Genomic DNA, 19,978 nt, shown 5'->3' with positions numbered 1-19,978 from the left:
ATCCCTTTTAAAAAAGAAAAGAAAAAGCTCCCGGGATGGGTTTTAAGGGCCTACTAGTACAGACTTTAATAATTAGATCAAAACAAGATTTACTAATGAAAAGGAAGTTCAAAATGTCTTCAAAGGCAAGGCAAGTTTTATTTTTTACATTTGGGGATGTGTGTTTAGATCTGTCACTCTTGAACTGTGTTTATTAAAAACGAAACACTAAAGAGTGATAATCTCCTGCCCCCAAAATGATAGAACTGGTAGGATTTGGTCATGTTCAGGCACAGTGAAATCTGAATTGAACCTAGGTCATCCCTGATGGTAATAAATTAGATGAGACAAGGTTGACAACAGAGGGTTTTATATGATGTTTCCATTTGCTGAGTTACTTATCACATAGTTTAAAACTTGCTTCTTTCCAACAAATTTTGGGTGGTATCCAAATATCTCGTACCAGAGGCGCAAGAATGCTCACTTGTGCAATGAAACTTCCCTCTCCACCCACTGCATGTCCTCTAAATCTGTTATGGGGATTTCCTTCAACACTCTGGAACAGATATGGGGAGGGGAGGAGGTCTCACAGGGAGAAGTGAGTGGGGGTGTTTTATTGTGAAAGCAAAAATCATTGCACTGGTGGAATGAGATAGTTGGATACCACCCACAGAGACCTATGTCTGAAGGCTAAATTTCTTGATGGAACAATGTCAGCAAGCTATTCAAGTGAGCCTTCAGAAGTAGTAATCAGGCACCTACTCATAGTACAGAAGTGTCTTTGCAGATTATTGCTGAAATTAAGAAAAGATGGGTACTGCTTAATCTTTGAAAGCACACCTGCACACTCTTTTTTTCCTTTCAGTTTCCTTGCCGGTAGATGTGTCTCCTGGTGAAGTTCATAAGTCTTCATTGGTTCTTCTGTGTTAAAATCAGGTTTAATTATCTGAGAAGAAAATTCTCTGCTATTTCAAAGTAACCCAGGACATACCATTGTTATATGTTGTATCTGTCTAGGCTTGTGGACTCTCATTTTTCAGGCTGATGGGTGTGCAGTGATTCTAGCTAGCATAGGCTACATTCAGTGGAAAAACTGCAAAGTCAATCAGTTGTAACAGGGATGTGGAACCTGCAGCCCTCCAGATATTGTCGAACACTGACTCCCATCAGTCCCAGCCAGCATTCTACTCTGTCAGTGAGGCTGTTGTACTTTCTACCATTGAGCATTTTGTATTTTGGCTACTGCTCTCTGGCACAGCCTCTGGTCTCCACATTCCGGACTCCTATGAGATCTTGGCTCTGGGCTCCTATCTCTATATCTGCTGCTAGTCTTCCTTCCTGCTCCAGATCCCTGCCATCTCAGCTGCTTATGTTGTCTCTACTGCTAGCTCTCTCGTGAAGTCTTCATCCCTCACATTCACATCTTATCTCTTATTCTTCCCCACTGCTGGTCTGGCATCATGGATTACAGCTCTGCATCTCCAAGGTTCCACTGTGCTGCCTGTAGCTGTCTGCTACTGTCGTAAAAAAGAGCTAGAAATCCGGAAAGAACTAAACTACTACTTGGTAAAAACAACAACAACAGCTTTAGCCACTTGTAGGCCTACAATAACAATTGTCAGACAAATAGGCCGGTCTGCAGGTTTTTGCCTACCTTATAGCAAAACGTCACAACTTTGATGGATAAGATGTTGGATTGGATCCTTAGCTGATCAGGTACCCCATTAAAGGCATCCAGGAAGGGGTGTTTCTGTCCAGGAGTCCACACAGGGACCAATGGGCTATAGCACCATTCCCAATGGTGGACCTGGTGGGATCATAGCACCTGGTACATGTCAGGGGACAACCCCCCTGTGAGGGTCAACAGGGTCAACCCCCACCCTACTTATCAATCAGCAGGCGGTGTACTTGATACCAGACACATACCCAGTGCCTTGACCAAACCTACTTACAACTGTAATCAATAAAAGTTGTGGCCTAGTTCAACCCAATACTAATCCCCTGCTTCTTATTTCTGGTTGGACCCTCACTGGGCCACAAGCACCACACACCTGAGTATGCAGTCTAGACACTATTTCCCCAAATATATTCATTTTTATGCACACTTTGCCATAATATTTGCATTCTTGTGCTCATTACTTGGCTGGAAAAGTGTGTTGCAGAATTCAGAGGTATGTGAATTTTGAAGAACGACTGTGTTTCCATTCACATATTGTTTCAGAAAGTGCAAATTAGGTCAATTCACCTTTCAATGTGAACTGAATCAAATTTCTCCCCATCCCTCTGGATCTGGAAAAAGGCACTATTTCCATTATCCAGGTTCCAAGCAGTTGTTGTTGTTGTTAATTGAATTTATATACCGCCCTATACCCGCAGGTCGCAAGATGGTTTTGAGCTTGAAAACATTTTTTTGGGCTCACTGAGATGTCTCATGGTAAAGATCACAAATACTTCTTGGTTATCCAGCATCAAGGCCACATTTGCTCACTTGTGTGTGCAGGGCACATTTTATACAGTAAAGCATCTAAATCTTCGCTCACAATTTGAAATGAAGCAGCTCACCCACAGATATACTGTGTGCAGTTTCCACTGACCTGTTGTAGTGCCAGAAGTTCAGAGTCCAAAAGTCCTTATGTGAACTTTGCGTATGTGGTGACATACTTTGCCACAAGTGTGAGATTGTGCCATTTTATAAACCGCTAGGTTACTGATTATACAGCAGTAGAAGTGACCCCAAGGAAGCATTTCTTCATGCTGGGAGATCTTTATTTATTTGTTTGTTTTAAAAAAGGAAGAAGAGAGGTCCTTCTTCAGTTTTTAAACTTTTCTAAATACATCTTAGCATTTTTAAATTGCCAGGTGAAATACAAGCTGTAGTGCAGTTAGCAAAGCTATCTGGTATTTTATACCTGTGTTTGTTTTGCATCTTCTACATATTATTCTTAGTTCAATCCCACTTCAAAGATTCTGGATCATTTGCCTTATAAAAATAAAAAACCAAAAAGAGTCCAATTGGACCTTGTTGAATCATGACTATGGAATTCAAGATTTACATTGGTGTTAGTAACACAACAGGATATTTATCTATTTATGACTATTATTTTCCTTCCATCCCATCAGCCTCCAGGGGTGAAGTTAAACCACTGCATTAGTAGCATTGAAGTGACTTCCCCTGGGAGCAAGCCTGGGCAGTGTGTATGGAGATCCTGGACTGCCCACATGACAAGACCCCCCTCTTGGCCTCAACAGGTACTGCAGCATAAAAGGAACATCAGAAATCTAGACAAAACCATGAGCATTGTAACCAGGAAAAACTCACACAACAAAATCCACATCTGAATATAACCCAAGACCCAAAAAGGGTGATACCACTTTGAAGGTATCAGGTTTGATGGTTGGAAGCAGCTTCCTATTTTCATTAGAAATACAGTGGTACCTCGGGTTACAGACGCTTCAGGTTACAGACGCTTCAGGTTATAGACTCTGCTAACTGAGAAATAGTACCTTGGGTTAAGAACTTTGCTTCAGGATGAGAACAGAAATCATGCGACGGCAGCGCAGTGGGAGGCCCCATTAGCTAAAGTGGTACCTCTGGTTAAGAACAGTTTCAGGTTAAGAACGGACCTCCAGAACAAATTAAGTTCTTAACCCGAGGTACCACTGTACACTTGATCCCATACCTCCATCTTTATGAGCTCACTTGCAAAAAGCTTATTCCTTCTTTTTCCTTAAGGCATGTTTACCCTTCTCTTTAGCTGAAGAGGCAGCCTGTGCAGCTTACAGTAATTGGTTATAAGACAGAATCTCCCCTCAGGGTTACAAACTAAACAACACTGCATAGAAGGAAAAAGGATTTTGAGAAAACGGGGGGGGGGGCAAACAAACTCAGGCACTAGTTCCCAATTACAAAGTTCTTACAGTAACCAGTAGAAATAGAAACAGATCAAGGAGAGGAGGAGCCAAAGGTCTCTCAGTTGTACCAATAGGGTGGTCCGGCTTCTCTTCCTTCCATCCTGCTGTGGCCTGATGGGGGTGGTTGCTACCAGGTGGGAGAGGAAAAACTTGGGAAAGCTAAATTGACTGAAGTACCACGTGATCTCTCCTCTACCACTCAGCTTGATAGTGCCTTCATCCTAACTAGGCTTTGTGCATATTTATGCTAGTTAGTAAATGAAGGGGTTAAGGACCACAGAGCTGTAAGTTTCTAGAGAAGGCATAGTTTCAGGTTAAGAACGGACCTCCAGAACGAATTAAGTTCGTAACCAGAGGTACCACTGTATAATAACTTATATTTCCCACATTTTGCATACACTGGGTTTTAAGCTCTGCTGGGGGTGTTTTGGCTAAAGAGTGAGTCAAGCCCTGCACATTTTTTGAATTCAGAAAGTCAGCCATTTTGTTGTTCTTGTAGCTCTACATGCATGTGGGACTTGAGGATTAACTCGTACCCCCCAGTTAGTTCCCAACACAAAGTTTGGGTGCTATAGATTTGGTGGCTAAATGAGACAATACATGCTGACTAAAACAGTGGCTACCACATATAGAAGTGATAATGAGAAATAACCCTGAATTTTGGTTGGATTGAATAAGTATTGGTTATATTACAATATTATAGTTTAGCTGTCGAGGCCTCTAAAAGCTGATCAATAAAGATGCAGTTTTCTTAATGAACATAATGTTCCCAGGTTGGATAACATGGAATAATCAGTCAACCGGCCAACAGAATGTGTGAGACATCATAAAGAGAATTCAGATATGGTGTGAAATAGCCCATTAGACTGTAATGCATGGTTTGTCAATTTACAAAGTGAAATAGCTGCTCCCCTGTGACTTTTGGCCTGATTACATGCTGTTATTTTAAACAGCTTTGCTGCCAACAAAATGCTGAGAGGCACACATGAGATTGTTACTTTCAATGAGGTGCCTCAAATGCAAGAATGCCAACCTTAGATGACATTTTAGAGCACATTGGAGAGTTTGACTTGTACCAGAAAAGGGCCTTTTTTGTGCTGTGTCTGCTCTCTGCTGCCTTCACACCCATCTATGTTGGTATTGTTTTCCTGGGTTTTATACCAGAGCACCACTGCCGGAGTCCTGGAGTTGCCCAGTTAAGTAACCGTTGTGACTGGAGCCTTGAGGAAGAGCTGAATTACACCCTTCCAAAGGGTGAGACCCATGGGGATGCTTTCACTAGCCAATGCAAGAGATATGATGTTGACTGGAACGCAACTGAGCTGAGCTGCCTAAATCCACTAGATTTTCCCACTACTTACAGGAACAGAAGCAGTATTCCTCTCACTGCATGCCAAGATGGCTGGCTTTATAATTTCCCAGGATCATCCATCGTGACTGAGGTAAGAAGTAAGCAGCTGTTTTCTAGAAGGCAATACCAACATTAACAGCTGAACCCTGAAAGGATCTGTATGAGTCTGCTGGGCAGCTTAGAGAGTCCTTGGAGGTCCTTCAATAGCTGCTAGAGAGAAGTGCTTCTGGAACACAGGAATCTTCTTCTACCGAGTCAGCCTTGTCTGCTTGGACTGGCAGCAAATCTTCATAGTCTCAAGCAGAAGTCTCTCTCAGCCCTACCTGGAAATGGCAAGGATCAAAACTGGGACTTTCTGAATGCAGAAGCCTGTGCTCTGCTGCTGAGCTATGATCCCCCTCTATAGATGCTTCCCAACTGTGAAACTCTTTCCGCCAAGGCAGTTGTGGCTGGCACCGTTGGTATTTACAAATAGGCACTAAGCAAAGTCAGCCCTGTTCATTTGGTGGGTGATTTAATATTACTTGCTGTGAATAGTTCTTAAGCCCCTCACCCATGGCAATTGTTTTCAAGGTTGATTTCAACATTGCTATTAACATTAAGCTTGTTACAAGCTTAAGCTAGTTGCACTTAGGTCCAATTGAACTCAATGTGAAAAATTAGTCATGACATTGATTTCACTAGGAACCAAGTTCTCCAGTCTATTTTTTGAAAGCTTTTTGCTTCTCTTTGTTTGTTAATGGTTTGCGTATCTGATTTTAATTGTTATTTTTAATGGTGTTCTTTCATTTGATGCTTGTTCACTGCCTTGCATACTGACAATGATATAAAGGTGGCATGGAAATGTTTTAAAATAAGCAAGCATAACTCCTACTCAAAAAAGCCACTCTGCTTAAGATATTGCTTGTGTATGGGGACGTTGAAGGGTGGTAGTTGAAATGGCCATACACTTTAGAATGAAATAGTCCTGAGAGATGCTCTTCAAATGATTTGGAATTACAGTTATCTTAAAATCTCACTCAAGACATGGAATTTAATTTAATTTTTGCATTGTCTCTGACCTGGATGTGTTTTCTTTTAGTTTAACCTGGTGTGTGAAGATGCCTGGAAACTGGACTTGTTTCAATCATGTGTGAATGTGGGATTTTTTGTTGGTTCCATAAGCATTGGATACATGGCAGACAGGTAGGTCAAATTTTATATATACAATTGGAGTATTTATTGTTGTAAAGCCACAGGCTATATAAGAATGCAGCATAGCTTTGCTGGAAAAATATTGTTTTTAACTGAACTTCAATGAGCTGGCTAAAGTATCTGAACCGATTACTGGCCTCAGCTGCATATGAGAATTGGCTCCCTTCATTTTGTCTGGTGATGGCCCAAGAAATTTGAACTCTTGTATGTACACACCATTAACAGCTGGTTTACAGCACAAGCCTAACTCTTCTGCTTAGAAGCAAGTCCTGTTAAATTCAATGGGGAGAGAGAATACAGGCAAACTCAGCAGCTTCAAGACAAGTTAATTATGTGGCACTCTGATCCCAAGAGGTACCAGGGCTGCAGATTTTATAGAAAATCATACTTCTTAATATTGTTAATTGGTGAAGATGTGGAAAAGCTGCTTCATAAGCATTGTTTATAGCAATAGCTTAGGTGGTAGAGCATGAGGCTCTTAATCTGAGGGCCGTGGGTTCAAGCCCTACATTGGGCAAAAGATTCCTGCATTGCAAGGGGTTGGACTAGATAATCCTCATGGTCCCTTCCAACTCTATGATTCTATAATCTATTCAATCCTAAAATAAAAGGTAAATTTGATGAACAAAATAAATTCCTTTTTAGTTTTGTCCAATACAGTGGTACCTCAGGTTAAGTACTTAATTCGTTCCGGAGGTCCGTTCTTAACCTGAAACTGTTCTTAACCTGAAGCACCACTTTAGCTAATGGGGCCTCCTGCTGCTGCTGTGCCGCCGGAGCAAAATTTCTGTTCTCATCCTGAAGCAATGTTCTTAACCTGAAGCAATATTTCTGGGTTAGCGGAGTCTGTAACCTGAAGCGTATGTAACCTGAAGCGTATGTAACCCGAGGTACCACTGTAGTAATTTAGCTTATTTTTATAGCTCCACAGAACATATTCTTTGCATGCAGAAGGCCCCAGCTTCAATCACCATGTGAGCTAGGAGAGATCCTTGTCTGCAGCTCCAGAGAGCTGCTCAGAATCAGAGTAGACAATTCAGAGCTACATGGACCAGCGGTCCGGTGCAGTGTGAAGCAGTTCCACATGTCCTCATGCCCCTCTCCCCATACATTTATATGTATAATATTGACAAGCGTCATTTTTCTCCACAGGTTTGGGCGTAAACGGTGCCTGTTAATCACCATCTTAATAAATTCCATTTCTGGTGTTCTCATGGCTTTTGCACCTAGCTACACGTGGACGGTGGTTTTCCGCTTGATACAAGGATTGGTCAGCAAAGGGGGTTGGCTAACAGGCTACATCCTGAGTAAGGCTCCTTACAGTTGTCTCTTCTGGGAATTAATCTAATAGGGATTAAACTTTGTGTGTGGAATTGCCAGGTTCAACCCTTGGCAATTCCACATAGGGCTGGAAAAGACTCCCTCCTGCCTCCAATCCAGAGATCTCATGCTCATTCATCTTTCTCCTAGGAACAACAGGGATTTCCAGTGATTTGATGGAACTGATAAGGTTGAAACCTTAGAATATTATCAGTCTCTCAGGGTTGTCTTGGGTCCTAAGATATCAACAAACGATGGGATGCTTTTGTTTTCTAAATAGAAATATACTTCCTGTCAAGGCTTTCTTCCATCCAGAACCCACGGGAACTCAATTCTTAGAATTCCCATTCTAAGAGAACAAGGGAGGTGTTCGTGATGAGTTCTGGCACCTCTTTTCTAGAAAAATAGCATTGCTCCCAAACACTCTGTAGAAGCTTAGCTTTGAAAGATCTACAAGCAGCTGTCATGCTCCTGTGGGTGCTCTCTCGGTCAGCAACAAGGACAGGGTGACAGGCGCAACATAATCCAGACAAATCAGAAGTACAGAGAATCAGTCTAGGCCCAAACCATGATCCAGAGAAAAGGAGAGCAGAACAAGAAGATGAGGTAAGGTAGAATACAGCAGGGCACACAATCCAGCCTCATCAAAACAAAAACAAAAAAACCCAGAAACTAGAAGACTCAAGAGGGAGTCCTTATATACTCTGGCCTGAACCCCTGGCCTACCTGGCAGCAGGGTCAATCCTTGTGTTCAAGGTCCTGCAGTATCCCAGCTGAGGTTTGTCAACATGGGCAGTTGTGAAGACACCTCACATCAGCTCCTTTTTGTACTTTACATGTTGATTGCAGCATCTGGGCTTGAAGAAACATGTGGTCCTCACCTAGTCCAATCGTATTCCATCTGAGGAATCATAAACCTCCCAGAGCTAGTAAGCCTCACCTGGCCAGCTAGTGAGCTGGGCTGTGTGCCCTTGCCTGCCTCAGCCTCCTGGAGCACCCCATCTGCTGCTCCCTATGCCTCAGAGCCTGCTGTGTTTGTGGAGACAGGGCCCCCTCTGGCTCTGGTGATGGGCCCTGATGCTCTGGTTCCTGTCCCCATCCCCTCGTCATCCTCTGTTACTCCATGAGTATTTCCTATACCAACCTCTCCTTTCCCATTCCCAGCTTACCCCGGTGTGTCCCAGTCCTGGCTATACCTCTTGCCAGGATCCTCTTCCTCCTCTCCCTCTTCTCTGTTGTCTTGCCAGTTCCTGACAGCCTCCTAGACCACACCCTCACTACAGCTTCTGGTAGTTCAAGCAGTTCAGGGATTGCTTACTCATGAGGGGAGCCCTTACTCAGAACAAAAGCTGCATGGCACCCTGGGTCTGTAGATGCATGCTATGTTGTTACTTTTAGGCTTGGACCCAGAGCTTTTGGCACAGGCATTCTCCAGGACTGGGTGGTGATGGGTCCACTGCCGCCTCTAACAGCTCCAGAGGTTCTTTGGAAGATCTCCGCATGGAGAAAATTTAAAGGGACACGCATCTCTCAGCTCTGGTTCCCATGGACCCTGCCTGCACCTTAAGGTCTTCACACTGTGGGGGGGGGGGTCTGGTTCATCCTTTGAGGACTCCCTATCTGGTACCAAGTCAGGGCTAGACATGACAGTGGCTTTCAGCAACAGCTGTGTTGGTTGAGGATGATGGGAGTTGTCGATCCACAGTTTCCCTGGCTGTCGGCAGGGAGGTGGGATGGGATGTGGGAATCTACTAAGATTTGAAATATATGAAGTTCAAGGTGGCTTGATAGATGGGAGATCTAGTGTGAGCTGTCTTCAGATCATTTCCCGCACCCATTTGCTTATGTTAATGAAGTTTCTCCATCCTTAAAAAGTCACAGAATTTGTTGGCCTGAGCTACAGAAGAACCGTCGGCATTGTTTACCAGGTAGCATTTACTGTTGGACTCCTTGTGCTTACTGCTGTCGCTTATGCAATTCCTCACTGGAGGTGGCTACAACTGGCAGTTACCTTGCCAAACTTCTTCTTCTTGCTGTATTACTGGTAAGCAAGATTTCCATTACAGCCAAAAAAGCCAAGGCATCTGTATAATACCAGCATGGAAGCTTAGCTAGATGTATTGGAAGGTACCCAACAGGGCTGGTGTCCAGTTCCAGGAGGCTTTGACATGGTGCTGCCAGAGGGCCCCCACTCCTCAACATGGACACCCAACATACAAACACATCAGCTCCCAACACAGTATTTTTCTTCCTTTTCTTCCATTCAAGAGAGCCACTGCTTCATGTTCACCACCAAGCCAAGCAAGGAGGATGGTACATTGGAGCATGTTGACTCAGCTGGGTAGCGTTAGTGTGAGGGATGCTTTTGAGCCCCTGGGCCCTTGATCAGTGCCTGATCTGACTGGCCACTGGGACTGGGACTGGTATCCAGCATTTTACCATGTAAAAGAGAACTCACAGTGTAGGATATTTGGCATGGAGGTGACAATCCTCACTTCAAATGTCTCATGCAACTCAGGCCAACTTCCATATGGCCTTATCCCTTTTTTCTTTACAAGTAATGTTTTTACAATGTCATGCATTTTGCTACCATCTAGGAATGCCCCATATCTTGCTCTTCTAGGTGCCTTCCGGAGTCTCCAAGGTGGCTGATAGCCCAACGGGAAAATGACAAAGCCCTGAAAATTATTAAACGCATTGCCAAGGGAAACCGGAAGAAGCTGCCTCCCTCTATGCAGGTAACCCGACCCATTTTGCCTTCAAAGTTACATAAGGCACGCCGATGCACAGTTTGTATATGGATTAAAAATCCAAACAGAGGCCATTTTGGCAAGCCAGAATACGGCAAACATGGAAGCGTTTGTAAACTTCAAAACCAATTCTGGTCCCACATGCAATGAAGCTGGGAGGCGTGATCAGTGGAGCCAGATATTGGAGTAAAATAGGCCACAACTTTATTGATTATGGGAGAAAAGGCATGGGCATGGATCTGTTAATCAACTAGGCTGAGTGCTGGTTGATATGCTGTCAACCAACAGATGGGGTTGGCTGGTGCTGGGAAGGCACTGAGCCACTGGTAGGGAGTGCTATGGCCTGTCAACCCCTAACTGGGCTTCTGGACAGGATATGCCACCCTCCACGACTCATAAAGGGGATCTCTTGATGGCGTGGAGCAGAGTGCCCGTCCCCTGTCCCTGCTTCCTAAAGATTCAGCCCAATACCTCTCCCACCATCACAAGTTGTTACACAGTAGACAAAAACTCACAGGTCCAATCACTGGCTCCCCCGTGGCTGGTTCCACCCCACCCTCCCACAGGGATGCTCAAAGGATGTGAAATGCCATTGGGCCACAGAAGAGAATAAAGACACTGGTCGCTTCCCACCCTGAACCCGCATAGGGCTGCAAACATGGCTCCCTGATAAGTCAGGGAACTAGAACTTCCTGTAGAATAATTATCCTCCTAGCCCACTGTGGTTTGATGGTTATATCTAAAATCAAGCTGTACATGTGTGTTTTTTAAAGCTCCTTCACCCATTAAAGTTTTACAAGAATCCCTGCAGCTATGACTGGAAACTTTCAAGCTCCATTCTTTTTGTTTAGATTCCTTCCTGCTTTGCACTAGATGACCCTCAGAATCCCTTCCAACCCTACAAGTCTATGATATTTTCTTGCGCCCCCCTTAATGCCCCAATGATACAAACATTGCTTGTTTGTCCTTCTAGGATCTTCAGTCTGAGGAAGAAATGGGTGACAAACCAATCCCTCTATTTCTGGACCTGGTGAGAACACCGCAGATAAGGAAACACACCCTCATCTTGATGTACTCTTGGTAAGGAAAGCCCTTGCAAAACTTTGTATTAAAGCAATTGCTCCAAATCATTAAATTTCTAGGGCACAATGCTCTCCCCACCTGTCCACATGCAACTCACAGTGGAGAGCCCTAAAGGACTTGATGGAACTCTTTAATTCCCCTTTCGTAGTGAGCATCATTGGTTGATCCACAAGCACTTTCCACTTTGCCAGTCCTCCTCAGGGCTGCCTACATAGCTCCAATTAGGCCCCATATTTAATTTTAAGCTGCCCTACATATTTGGCTAAGGGACGCAGGTGGTGCTGTGGGTTAAACCACAGACCCTAGGGCTTGCCGATCAGAAGGTTGGCGGTTAGAATCCCCGTGACTGGATGAGCTCCCGTTGCTCGGTCCCTGCTCCTGCCAACCTAGCAGTTTGAAAGCACATCAAAGTGCAAGTAGATAAATAGGTACCGCTCTGGCGGGAAGGTAAACGGTGTTTCCATGTGCTGCTCTGGTTCACCAGAAGCGGCTTAGTTATGCTGGCCACATGACCCAGAAGCTGTACACCGGCTCCCTCGGCCAATAAAGCGAGATGAGCACCACAACCCCAGAGTCAGCCACGAGTGGACCTAATGGTCAGGGGTCCCTTTACCTTTACATATTTGGCTGCAACTATGAGTAGGCTTTCTGCACACACAAAAACAACCCCAGCCCTGGAAAGAGCCTGGCTTCACCTGGCTTCTGTTTTTTTGTCTAGGTTCACAAGCTCTGTTCTGTACCAGGGCCTCATCATGCACATGGGAATTGGTGGCGGCAACATTTACCTGGACTTTTTTTACTCTGCTCTTGTTGAATTTCCAGCCGCCTTCATACTCATACTCACAGTTGACCGCATTGGCCGCCGCCATCCCTGGGCTGCAGCAAATCTGGCAGCAGGAGCCGCCTGTCTCCTTACAGCCCTAGTGCCTGAAGGTGAGCAAGTTGGGCGCTGAAATGGACCTATACGTTCTCTTTTTTCTGGCTTTCTCCATAGAGGGCAAAATATACAGGAACTTGGACCTGCAGGGAGAATATCAGCTTGAGAGGGGTGGGGATTCTGAAAGGAAAATGACTGGCAGGGGAAGGGTTGAGCTCCTTCTTTCCTGTCCTGGGTGTAACCGAATCTAGCAGCAAAACCCAGTCATCCAAATATGTATGTGCGCTCAGAATCGATGGGCAAGGAACCTGTGACCCTTCAAATTTTGTTGGCAAGGCCAAACCAAGACATTTTGGCACCTGAGGTGAACTCCAAAATGGCGTCACTCTCCCACCAGGGAAGAAGGGGTGAGTGAAGAGCTAAGGAAAAGGAAAGGGGGGATATCTACATTGGGAATGGGGGAGGGGATAAAGATTAACATTGGAAACAAGGATAGGAGGAGACCAGCAGTTTCTCCTATTTGCCAAGAGGCTGCTGTAGAGGTGGCATTGGGTGGGGGCTGCTGAGGAGGCAGCAGATCTGGCCTCCAAGGAGCTCTCCACTGCTATTGCTGCCACTGTGGCAGCAGCACCACCACCAATGGACAATGTATTCCTTGAAGGTCAGATCTGCTTCTCCTGTGGATTCTGCCGCCTGAGGTGGTTGCTTCACCTTGCCTCATGGGTGGGTCGGCCCTGGTTGCTGGACTACAACTCAGCGAGGAATGAATCCAACAATATCTGGAGGGTTGCAGGATCTCTATCCCTAAGCTATCTATATCAAGTATGACTTCACCCTGCTGCAGGGTATTGCGTGTAGGTGCTCTTCACTTCTATATAGCCAACGTTCGGATAAGAAAACCCTATGGCAGTCATTTCTGTTAACTGGTTTGCACCAATCTCAAGAATGCTGGCTACATATTGAGCTAGTCTTTCCATAATGGCATCCATTCAAGGTTCCATCTTGCAAATACACAGGGAAACTCCATTTCTAATTCATTTTCTCTGTGTGTTTGTGTACCTGTGAATGTTGATTCATTACTTCCTGACAAATACCAGGTGCCACAAACACAAAAGTATTGTGTGCAGTATTTGCCCCATGAAATACAATTTCTAAGAATGTGTAACTTTTAATACCAATTTTGCAGAGAAAACCTAAGAAGCCACAGAAGCTTTCAACTTCTTAACAGTGTGTGCAATGTCTTTTCAGATCTCTATTGGCTTAAAATGACTGCCGCTTGCATAGGCAGGATGGGAATTACAATGTGCTATGAAATGATTTGCTTAGTCAATGCAGAACTATACCCAACTTTCCTCAGGTGAGTGAGCCATCTTCTGATACTATAGGATGGGCTGGTGTCCCTTTGTCAAAAGGACAAGTTGACAGTCAAATGTAGAGCTCTCTACTTAGGCTGCGGGTGCAATGATATTAATTGTTGCTTTTCATCAGCTGGTGAAAAAAATGTGAAAGTTTATTTATTAATGAACACATTTGTAGACAATCTTTCTTTTAAAAATGCTCAAGATGCCTGTCTTGCAGTTATGAAGTAAAAAAAAAAAGTACAAACAGAAATAAAACAACTCTTTAAAAATCCTCAAGAGAACATGATAAAGAAGTAGGAGCTAGCAGGGAATGTGAATTTAATAGCTTTTAATGAGAGTGTTTGACCTGCTTGAATTTCTATTTTCCATTTGTTTCCACAAGTGGCTGGATCTCTGGGGCACTATGGTAACTGGGCAAAAGGGGTGATATTAGATTCTGCAGTGATAGTGTAGCACCCTGCTTGTGGTTAACGCTTAGCTGGAATGAAATATTCAACGCAGCAATAGAGAAATTAAAATAATAATTTATTTGTCAGACAAATAAATGAGAGGCTCAGTGGTATATGGTTACCAAGCTCTGGCCTGGCCTCTTGCCATCCTGGCCAGCACTTATATTTCCTTAATCCAGCCCCCTTTGCTCCTCCTGTGGCTGCCTCTGTCCAATCAGCCTGGCTGAATATTCCTATTGGCTGTTTGCTAGAACCAATCACAAAAGATACACCCATATCCTCCTGTCCTTATAAGGGAGACAAAGAGCTATATATAAATGACAAATAAGTAATAATATATCTTACATGGAATCTTAATTACCAGCTCACCTCTTGCCCTCCTTGCCCTATTGCCTTCTAAAACAAATGTTTAATCTTACATTTTTATGTTCAACAGATGTCAAGGATCTTGAGTTTCACATCAATATTGAAAGATTTCCTTCATTTGAAAGTTTCTAAACAAATGCCTGACAACCATATATCAAGAGTGCTTGGATGGCGTCTTCTGTCTGGCAGGGGGGCTAGGCTGGTGGCTGACTTAATTTCAGGATAAATACAACTCTTACAACCATATGAAATAAGAATCTAGCATTCCTTAAATCCTTTGCATAATTACATTTAAGCCAATATATTTAAGCTAATATATTTCATTCATTTATCATAGGTAGCCTTTTAAAAGAATAAAGCCTTTGTAAAGTAAAAAGGAACTCAGTAAAAAACAGCTTTTAAAAAGATTTCCCAAAAATGCTTTCTTTTCTTCTAGCCAAGCCAGTTGCCTTTTTCACTGCTCTTGGCCTTTCAACCTTAGAAAGAAGATCTGGCTCATTTTACTGGGAGGCACATTGGTATTATTTTACTATTTACCCTTGCCTTTAATTGTGTTTTCTCAGCCTTGGGGCAGCATATGTAATTCTCCCTTTTTATGACTTTGAGAATTGTTTTTCTACTATAAATCGATGGGGCCCCCTTGTCTTAGGAGAAAAACCTCTTGCCAAGGTTCTTTCTGCCTGGCATGAAACATTTGAAAATCCTTTTTTTTAAGCTCATTTTTAAATACAAGCCTTGATAAAATATAGAAGCTCTGATAAAAAATGCAGGCTTATGACTAGATGCCTCAATAGAAATAATGGCTTCCACTTTTATTTTCGCAGGAATCTTGGTGTTCTTGTCTGCTCTTCAATGTGTGATATCGGTGGGATCATAACTCCATTCATTGTCTATAGGCTGGCAGATGTCTGGCATGAACTTCCACTTGTTGTCTTTGGTAAGAATATGAACTACTTCTTTTATGTTGAATGAGGGTAGATTATTCATTCTCAGACAGGGGGCTGTGGTTCTCCAGATGTCACTGAACTGCAGTTCTCACCTGCCCCAGTTAGGGATGGGAGAGAAATAAAATTTAAATGTGAACCTAGCTAATTTTCACTTTCTGAAACAATATGCAGACCAATGCAACCATCCATTGAAATACACAGTTCTCTTAATTTTGCAATGCCGTTTTCCAACCACCTTGGTCAATGATCAAGGATGCTGGTAGTTGTGGTTCAGCAATATCTGGAGGACCACATGTCCTGCCTCTGAGGCATTATGGGGAAGGAACTGTATCTGTAGGTAGCCATAGGCAGATCAAGCTCTCATCCATACCACTTTTGAATGCATTCAGTCATGTCTGTTCCATGCTCTTTCCACATTATTCTCCAAATTCATACTCAAATATCCCTAGCTAAGGTAGGTATACCTAATGGTGAAGAGAATCAGATAGAAGCTGACAGTAAACCTCCTGTAGGCAGCTCCTATAATTGAACAAAATATCCAAAGGATCCTGGTGACCCAACTCCTGTATATTACTTGAACGTATGTTTGGTTTTCTGACAGCTGGGCTTAGTTTTGTTCCTTTACCTCAGAGGTTTCTTGGCAAGACATTACAGCTACATTTCTATAGTCCTCTCCTGATAAAACAAACCCTAACTCCTGCTGTCAAAAACAATCCACATCATGCTATTCTGCTAAACAATTCATTTTTATCAAATTATTGTGTAATGCTATTCTCCATTGCAAATCAGGGATAGTTTTAGAATGGCACAGAGAAAGGAGATTAGGGTTACAGAGGAGCATAAAGGCAGGGTTGCAAACAATAGAACCAGTAGGAATAGCCAGGGAATGGTGCAGAGCAAAGTTCCCCTACCCTTTTGAAATCTGGCAGTATAACAGCCCTGCCACCTGCCTAAGCATCTCCAAGAATAACCCTGTCCAGGCATTTGTTTCTGCATACATGGCAACAGCACATGCACCAGCAGTGTCCCCAACTGACTTGGGATCAGCTCAGTCTGGAGGGAGCTGCTTCAGCATCTGTAGGGCGGATGTTGGAAATTGCCCAATCAACCTCCTTGACTGAGCCAATCAAGAGTCATTGTTGAAGGGATGAGTCTTATTCCATGTATTCCTCCTGGCAGCTTCACACAATAGATATCTGTGGGTACCAAACAACTAAGTAGGACTTGAAAGAGTTCAAATATAGGAGCTGTCAGTCTTAGAATTATGAAAACATTCTCTCAGTGACAGAAAGCTACTCCTCAAAAACAGTGACTTCAGTTCTAGAACACATTATCTGCATACTCACATCCTTTTTCAAATGCCCAGAGATGGTACATTCAGAGCAAATTCAGAGGAAATCACCTCTGGACATTTGAAAAAGGATGTGAGTATGCAGAGATACTCTGAAATGTGACACATTTAATCTATATTCTCACTGTGGTGAATTCCTATGAACTGCAGCTGATTCTGGAGAAAAATGAGATCACTCATAAAATAGTCTGCAGGTGGAGGAAAGGAGGAGAACTTGCATCTACACACTGCCATTTCCTTTAATACAGTTCAGCAATTATCTTATTGGCACAACTTACAAATTGCTATAGTGCCTTAGTATCGTTTCACATAGGGTAGTCTGTCTCAACTGATCTTTTGTTTGTGCCATGTGTCTGAAGCTGTGATTGGTCTCATTGACGGTGGCTTGGTTCTGCTCTTACCTGAAACCAAAGGAAAAGCTTTACCTGAGACTATTGAAGATGCCGAAAATATGCACAGGTATGGTCCTGTATAACATATATTATAGAGAAAGGCATTCTTAGTAAATGAGAGCTCCAGGTGGGCATTCAGCAGCGCCGGGAGGAAGGAGGAGTGCCTGGGGGGGGGGGCATGTGTTCTACATAGGGTGTGCTGCCTTGATCTTCCTGTGTTGAGCCAGATGTGATGAGCTCTGAACAGAACTCCTCAATGACTTTGAAGGAAGGTGCTTAGAATGCTGATAAGGCAGAGGTCTCAGTCTAACTGCATTCAGCAGAGAGTGGTAAGAAGCCCATTCCAAGCCTTCAAACTCAGCCTGTGAAGGTCTTCTGTGTGGGCTCAGTAGTTGGAAGTGGAGCTCATACTCGGAACCCCACTGCCCTTTTCACACATTCATGTTGCTTGCCTGAAGAAGATGGGTAGGAACAACATATGGCCAGCAGAAGGAATTGTTGGAGAGGAGCAACCAGCAAAAACTAAATTTAGATTTGGAGAGTGTGATTTCCCATTACAGGGGCAAATGAAATCAAGGGTGGGGGGTGGTCACAGCTGGAGCCTGAAATGCATGATCATGTGGATGATAATGTCAGACAAAGGCAGAAAATTAGGCTCCTAATATTTATACCAGACCTGGCCAATCTGGAAGCCTCATTGTTCCTGCCAGTCATGTGGCATATGTCTGCTTCTTCCTAAGGTTTTGAATATAGGCATGGCAGCTAATTTTTGGCGAGCACTCATAGCCAAGTATGATTGTCTTCCATAAACACGGTTTTAACAATGAGTCCGTAAGTGACTGTGGAGGCCAATTCTGGATCCACGCGTCCTTCCACAGTGGGGACATTGGTTTCCAGGTGGGAGTTGATCATGGTGTGGATTTGCCAAGCATGCCTTCCTCTTAGCATGTTTCTCCCTTGCGTCCTGAGTTCGAGTGTCTTCAAAGCCCATGACACCCTTTGGTAAAGGCTGTTCTTCAATTGGAGTGCTCGCAGGCAAGTGTTTCCCAATTGTTGGTGTTTATACTACATTTTTTTTAATTGACCCTTTAAATTTTTAAAGTGACCCTGCTGGGAGTACGAGATTCCCGACGGCTTCACTCACAAGGGTCATAGGAATGTGCAAGCTCGCTTACCACGACAAGGTGATGATCCAGCGAGTGATGGCAGCTAAAAGAGCTGGTAGCAACACCCAGCACCCTTGGGCAGGCCCCTGGGGGCAAGTGTCCTACAAAGACCTATTAACATCAATTGGAGGGGATTTTAAATGGAAGGCAGCTCACAGATGCCTTTTTCAGATTGCTGTAATACTGCCCTCACTAGCAGGTGTGCCAGGAGGAGGCAATGGTGTTAGGTTAAGGCCCACCAGCTGCAATGAGGCTTGTGACTTCCAAGATTGAGGAGGGGAAGTTTAACTCTTTACCTCTAACCGCAGCCATAATGAAAAAGCACCCCTCCAAAAGCTGCTGTTCACACCAGGAGTCTTTATTGGAGCCAAAGGAAACTTCAAACTTGCTGCAAATCACAGCTTTGGAAAGGTGGTTTTTGTGATCACAGCAGGTTCAAACTCTCCCTCACTCCAGCATTCTCACGCCTGACTGAAAGTCCCCTTCAGCTGTTATTTACATTTAATAAAAGGTTCACGCAGCTTGAAGAGATGTATTTAGTGTAATTTAGACCCCAAAATCACGGAAGACTAAATTTCTGATTCTCTTTTCCTGTTCATGTTACTCTTCCGGCTTTGTTTCCACAGGCAAGGAAGGCCAAAAGAAAAAATTATTTATCTCCATGTTCAAACCTCAGATGCGGCAACTAATTAAGAAGAGCCATTTTCTGCATGATTTTCGCTTGATTTGGCATTAAAGAAAAATGGAGCAAGAGAGCAAACACATGCACACAGGCTGTCGTAATTTTTTGAACTTTCTTTATCCTCTGATTCTTTGCTGCTTATTCACAACTACAGTGTGTTTTTGACACTCTGCGAGACTGGAGGGAAGTCTATCGATCAGGGATGGGGAAACTAATCTTCCAAAGGTTGTTGGACTCCAAATCCCATCAGCCCAAGCCAGCATGGCCAATAATCAAGGGTGATAGTGGTCATAGTCCAGCAACATCTGGAGGGCTATAGGTACCCTTTCCCAGGGGACTTAATCAGTACACAATCTGACCAAACTACAGGTCTTCCCTTGATTGCACCACACTGGGCTGGGCTATGCCAATAATGAAGTATGAGCGCAGCCACACAAATCCTACACCCACGTTCGTTTACTAGATAGGACTAGTGGAAGGTAAATCCCAATAAATGAACTTGACTTTCTTTGGAGTAAACATTGGACCAGGCTTCGGAGGACTACAAAAGATAAAGAAATAGAAGACTTGTCAAAGTCCATTATGGCATAGTTTGACAGTTTGTATTCAAAGGGTTGAATGAGTAACAAGAGATGTGGAAATCAGTTTATGAGAACGAAACTTGCTTTAGAGTTTGGCGTTGTTTTCACAGAGTTTACAGCCAGAACAATACTAGCAAAGGATAGACTCAAACCCTACATGATGAAATTCTGTATGTGGTTTGGGAAACAAAAATGAATGGGAAGAATTCATTGCATC

At 43.6% G+C, this 19,978-nt stretch overlaps 2 protein-coding genes across 2 annotated transcripts in view; one reads left to right on the top strand and one right to left on the bottom strand.

Annotated features, from left to right (window-relative positions):
• Positions 1–19,978, bottom strand: part of ACAT2 (acetyl-CoA acetyltransferase 2) — an 833,137-nt gene that overhangs the window by 510,837 nt on the left and 302,322 nt on the right. The gene's annotated exons all lie outside the window — the stretch shown is intronic.
• LOC310841426 (solute carrier family 22 member 2-like) lies at positions 4,892–19,258 on the top strand. The gene is made up of 11 exons (XM_083732503.1): positions 4,892–5,333; positions 6,324–6,427; positions 7,589–7,743; positions 9,632–9,800; positions 10,380–10,494; positions 11,480–11,586; positions 12,308–12,522; positions 13,715–13,823; positions 15,467–15,579; positions 17,300–17,399; positions 19,125–19,258. The coding sequence occupies exons 1-11, from the start codon at positions 4,917–4,919 to the stop codon at positions 19,189–19,191; spliced, it is 1,671 nt and encodes a 556-aa protein (XP_083588629.1). The 5' UTR covers positions 4,892–4,916; the 3' UTR covers positions 19,192–19,258.

The sequence above is a fragment of the Podarcis gaigeae genome (genome assembly GCF_964106915.1).
Source record: "Podarcis gaigeae genome assembly, chromosome: 3".
Classification (NCBI taxonomy): Eukaryota; Metazoa; Chordata; class Lepidosauria; order Squamata; family Lacertidae; genus Podarcis; species Podarcis gaigeae.
This window is presented reverse-complemented; position numbering and strand designations above follow the sequence as displayed.

What these genes read in the sequence shown, in the direction of transcription:
- LOC310841426 (XM_083732503.1), top strand. Translation starts at nt 4,917, where the DNA reads ATGCCAACCTTAGATGACATTTTAGAGCACATTGGAGAGTTTGACTTG. An exon ending in TTCTTCTTGCTGTATTACTG is followed by an intron (nt 9,801 to 10,379) that starts GTAAGCAAGATT and finishes TTGCTCTTCTAG; the next exon opens with GTGCCTTCCGGAGTCTCCAA. An exon ending in CTATACCCAACTTTCCTCAG is followed by an intron (nt 13,824 to 15,466) that starts GTGAGTGAGCCA and finishes TTATTTTCGCAG; the next exon opens with GAATCTTGGTGTTCTTGTCT.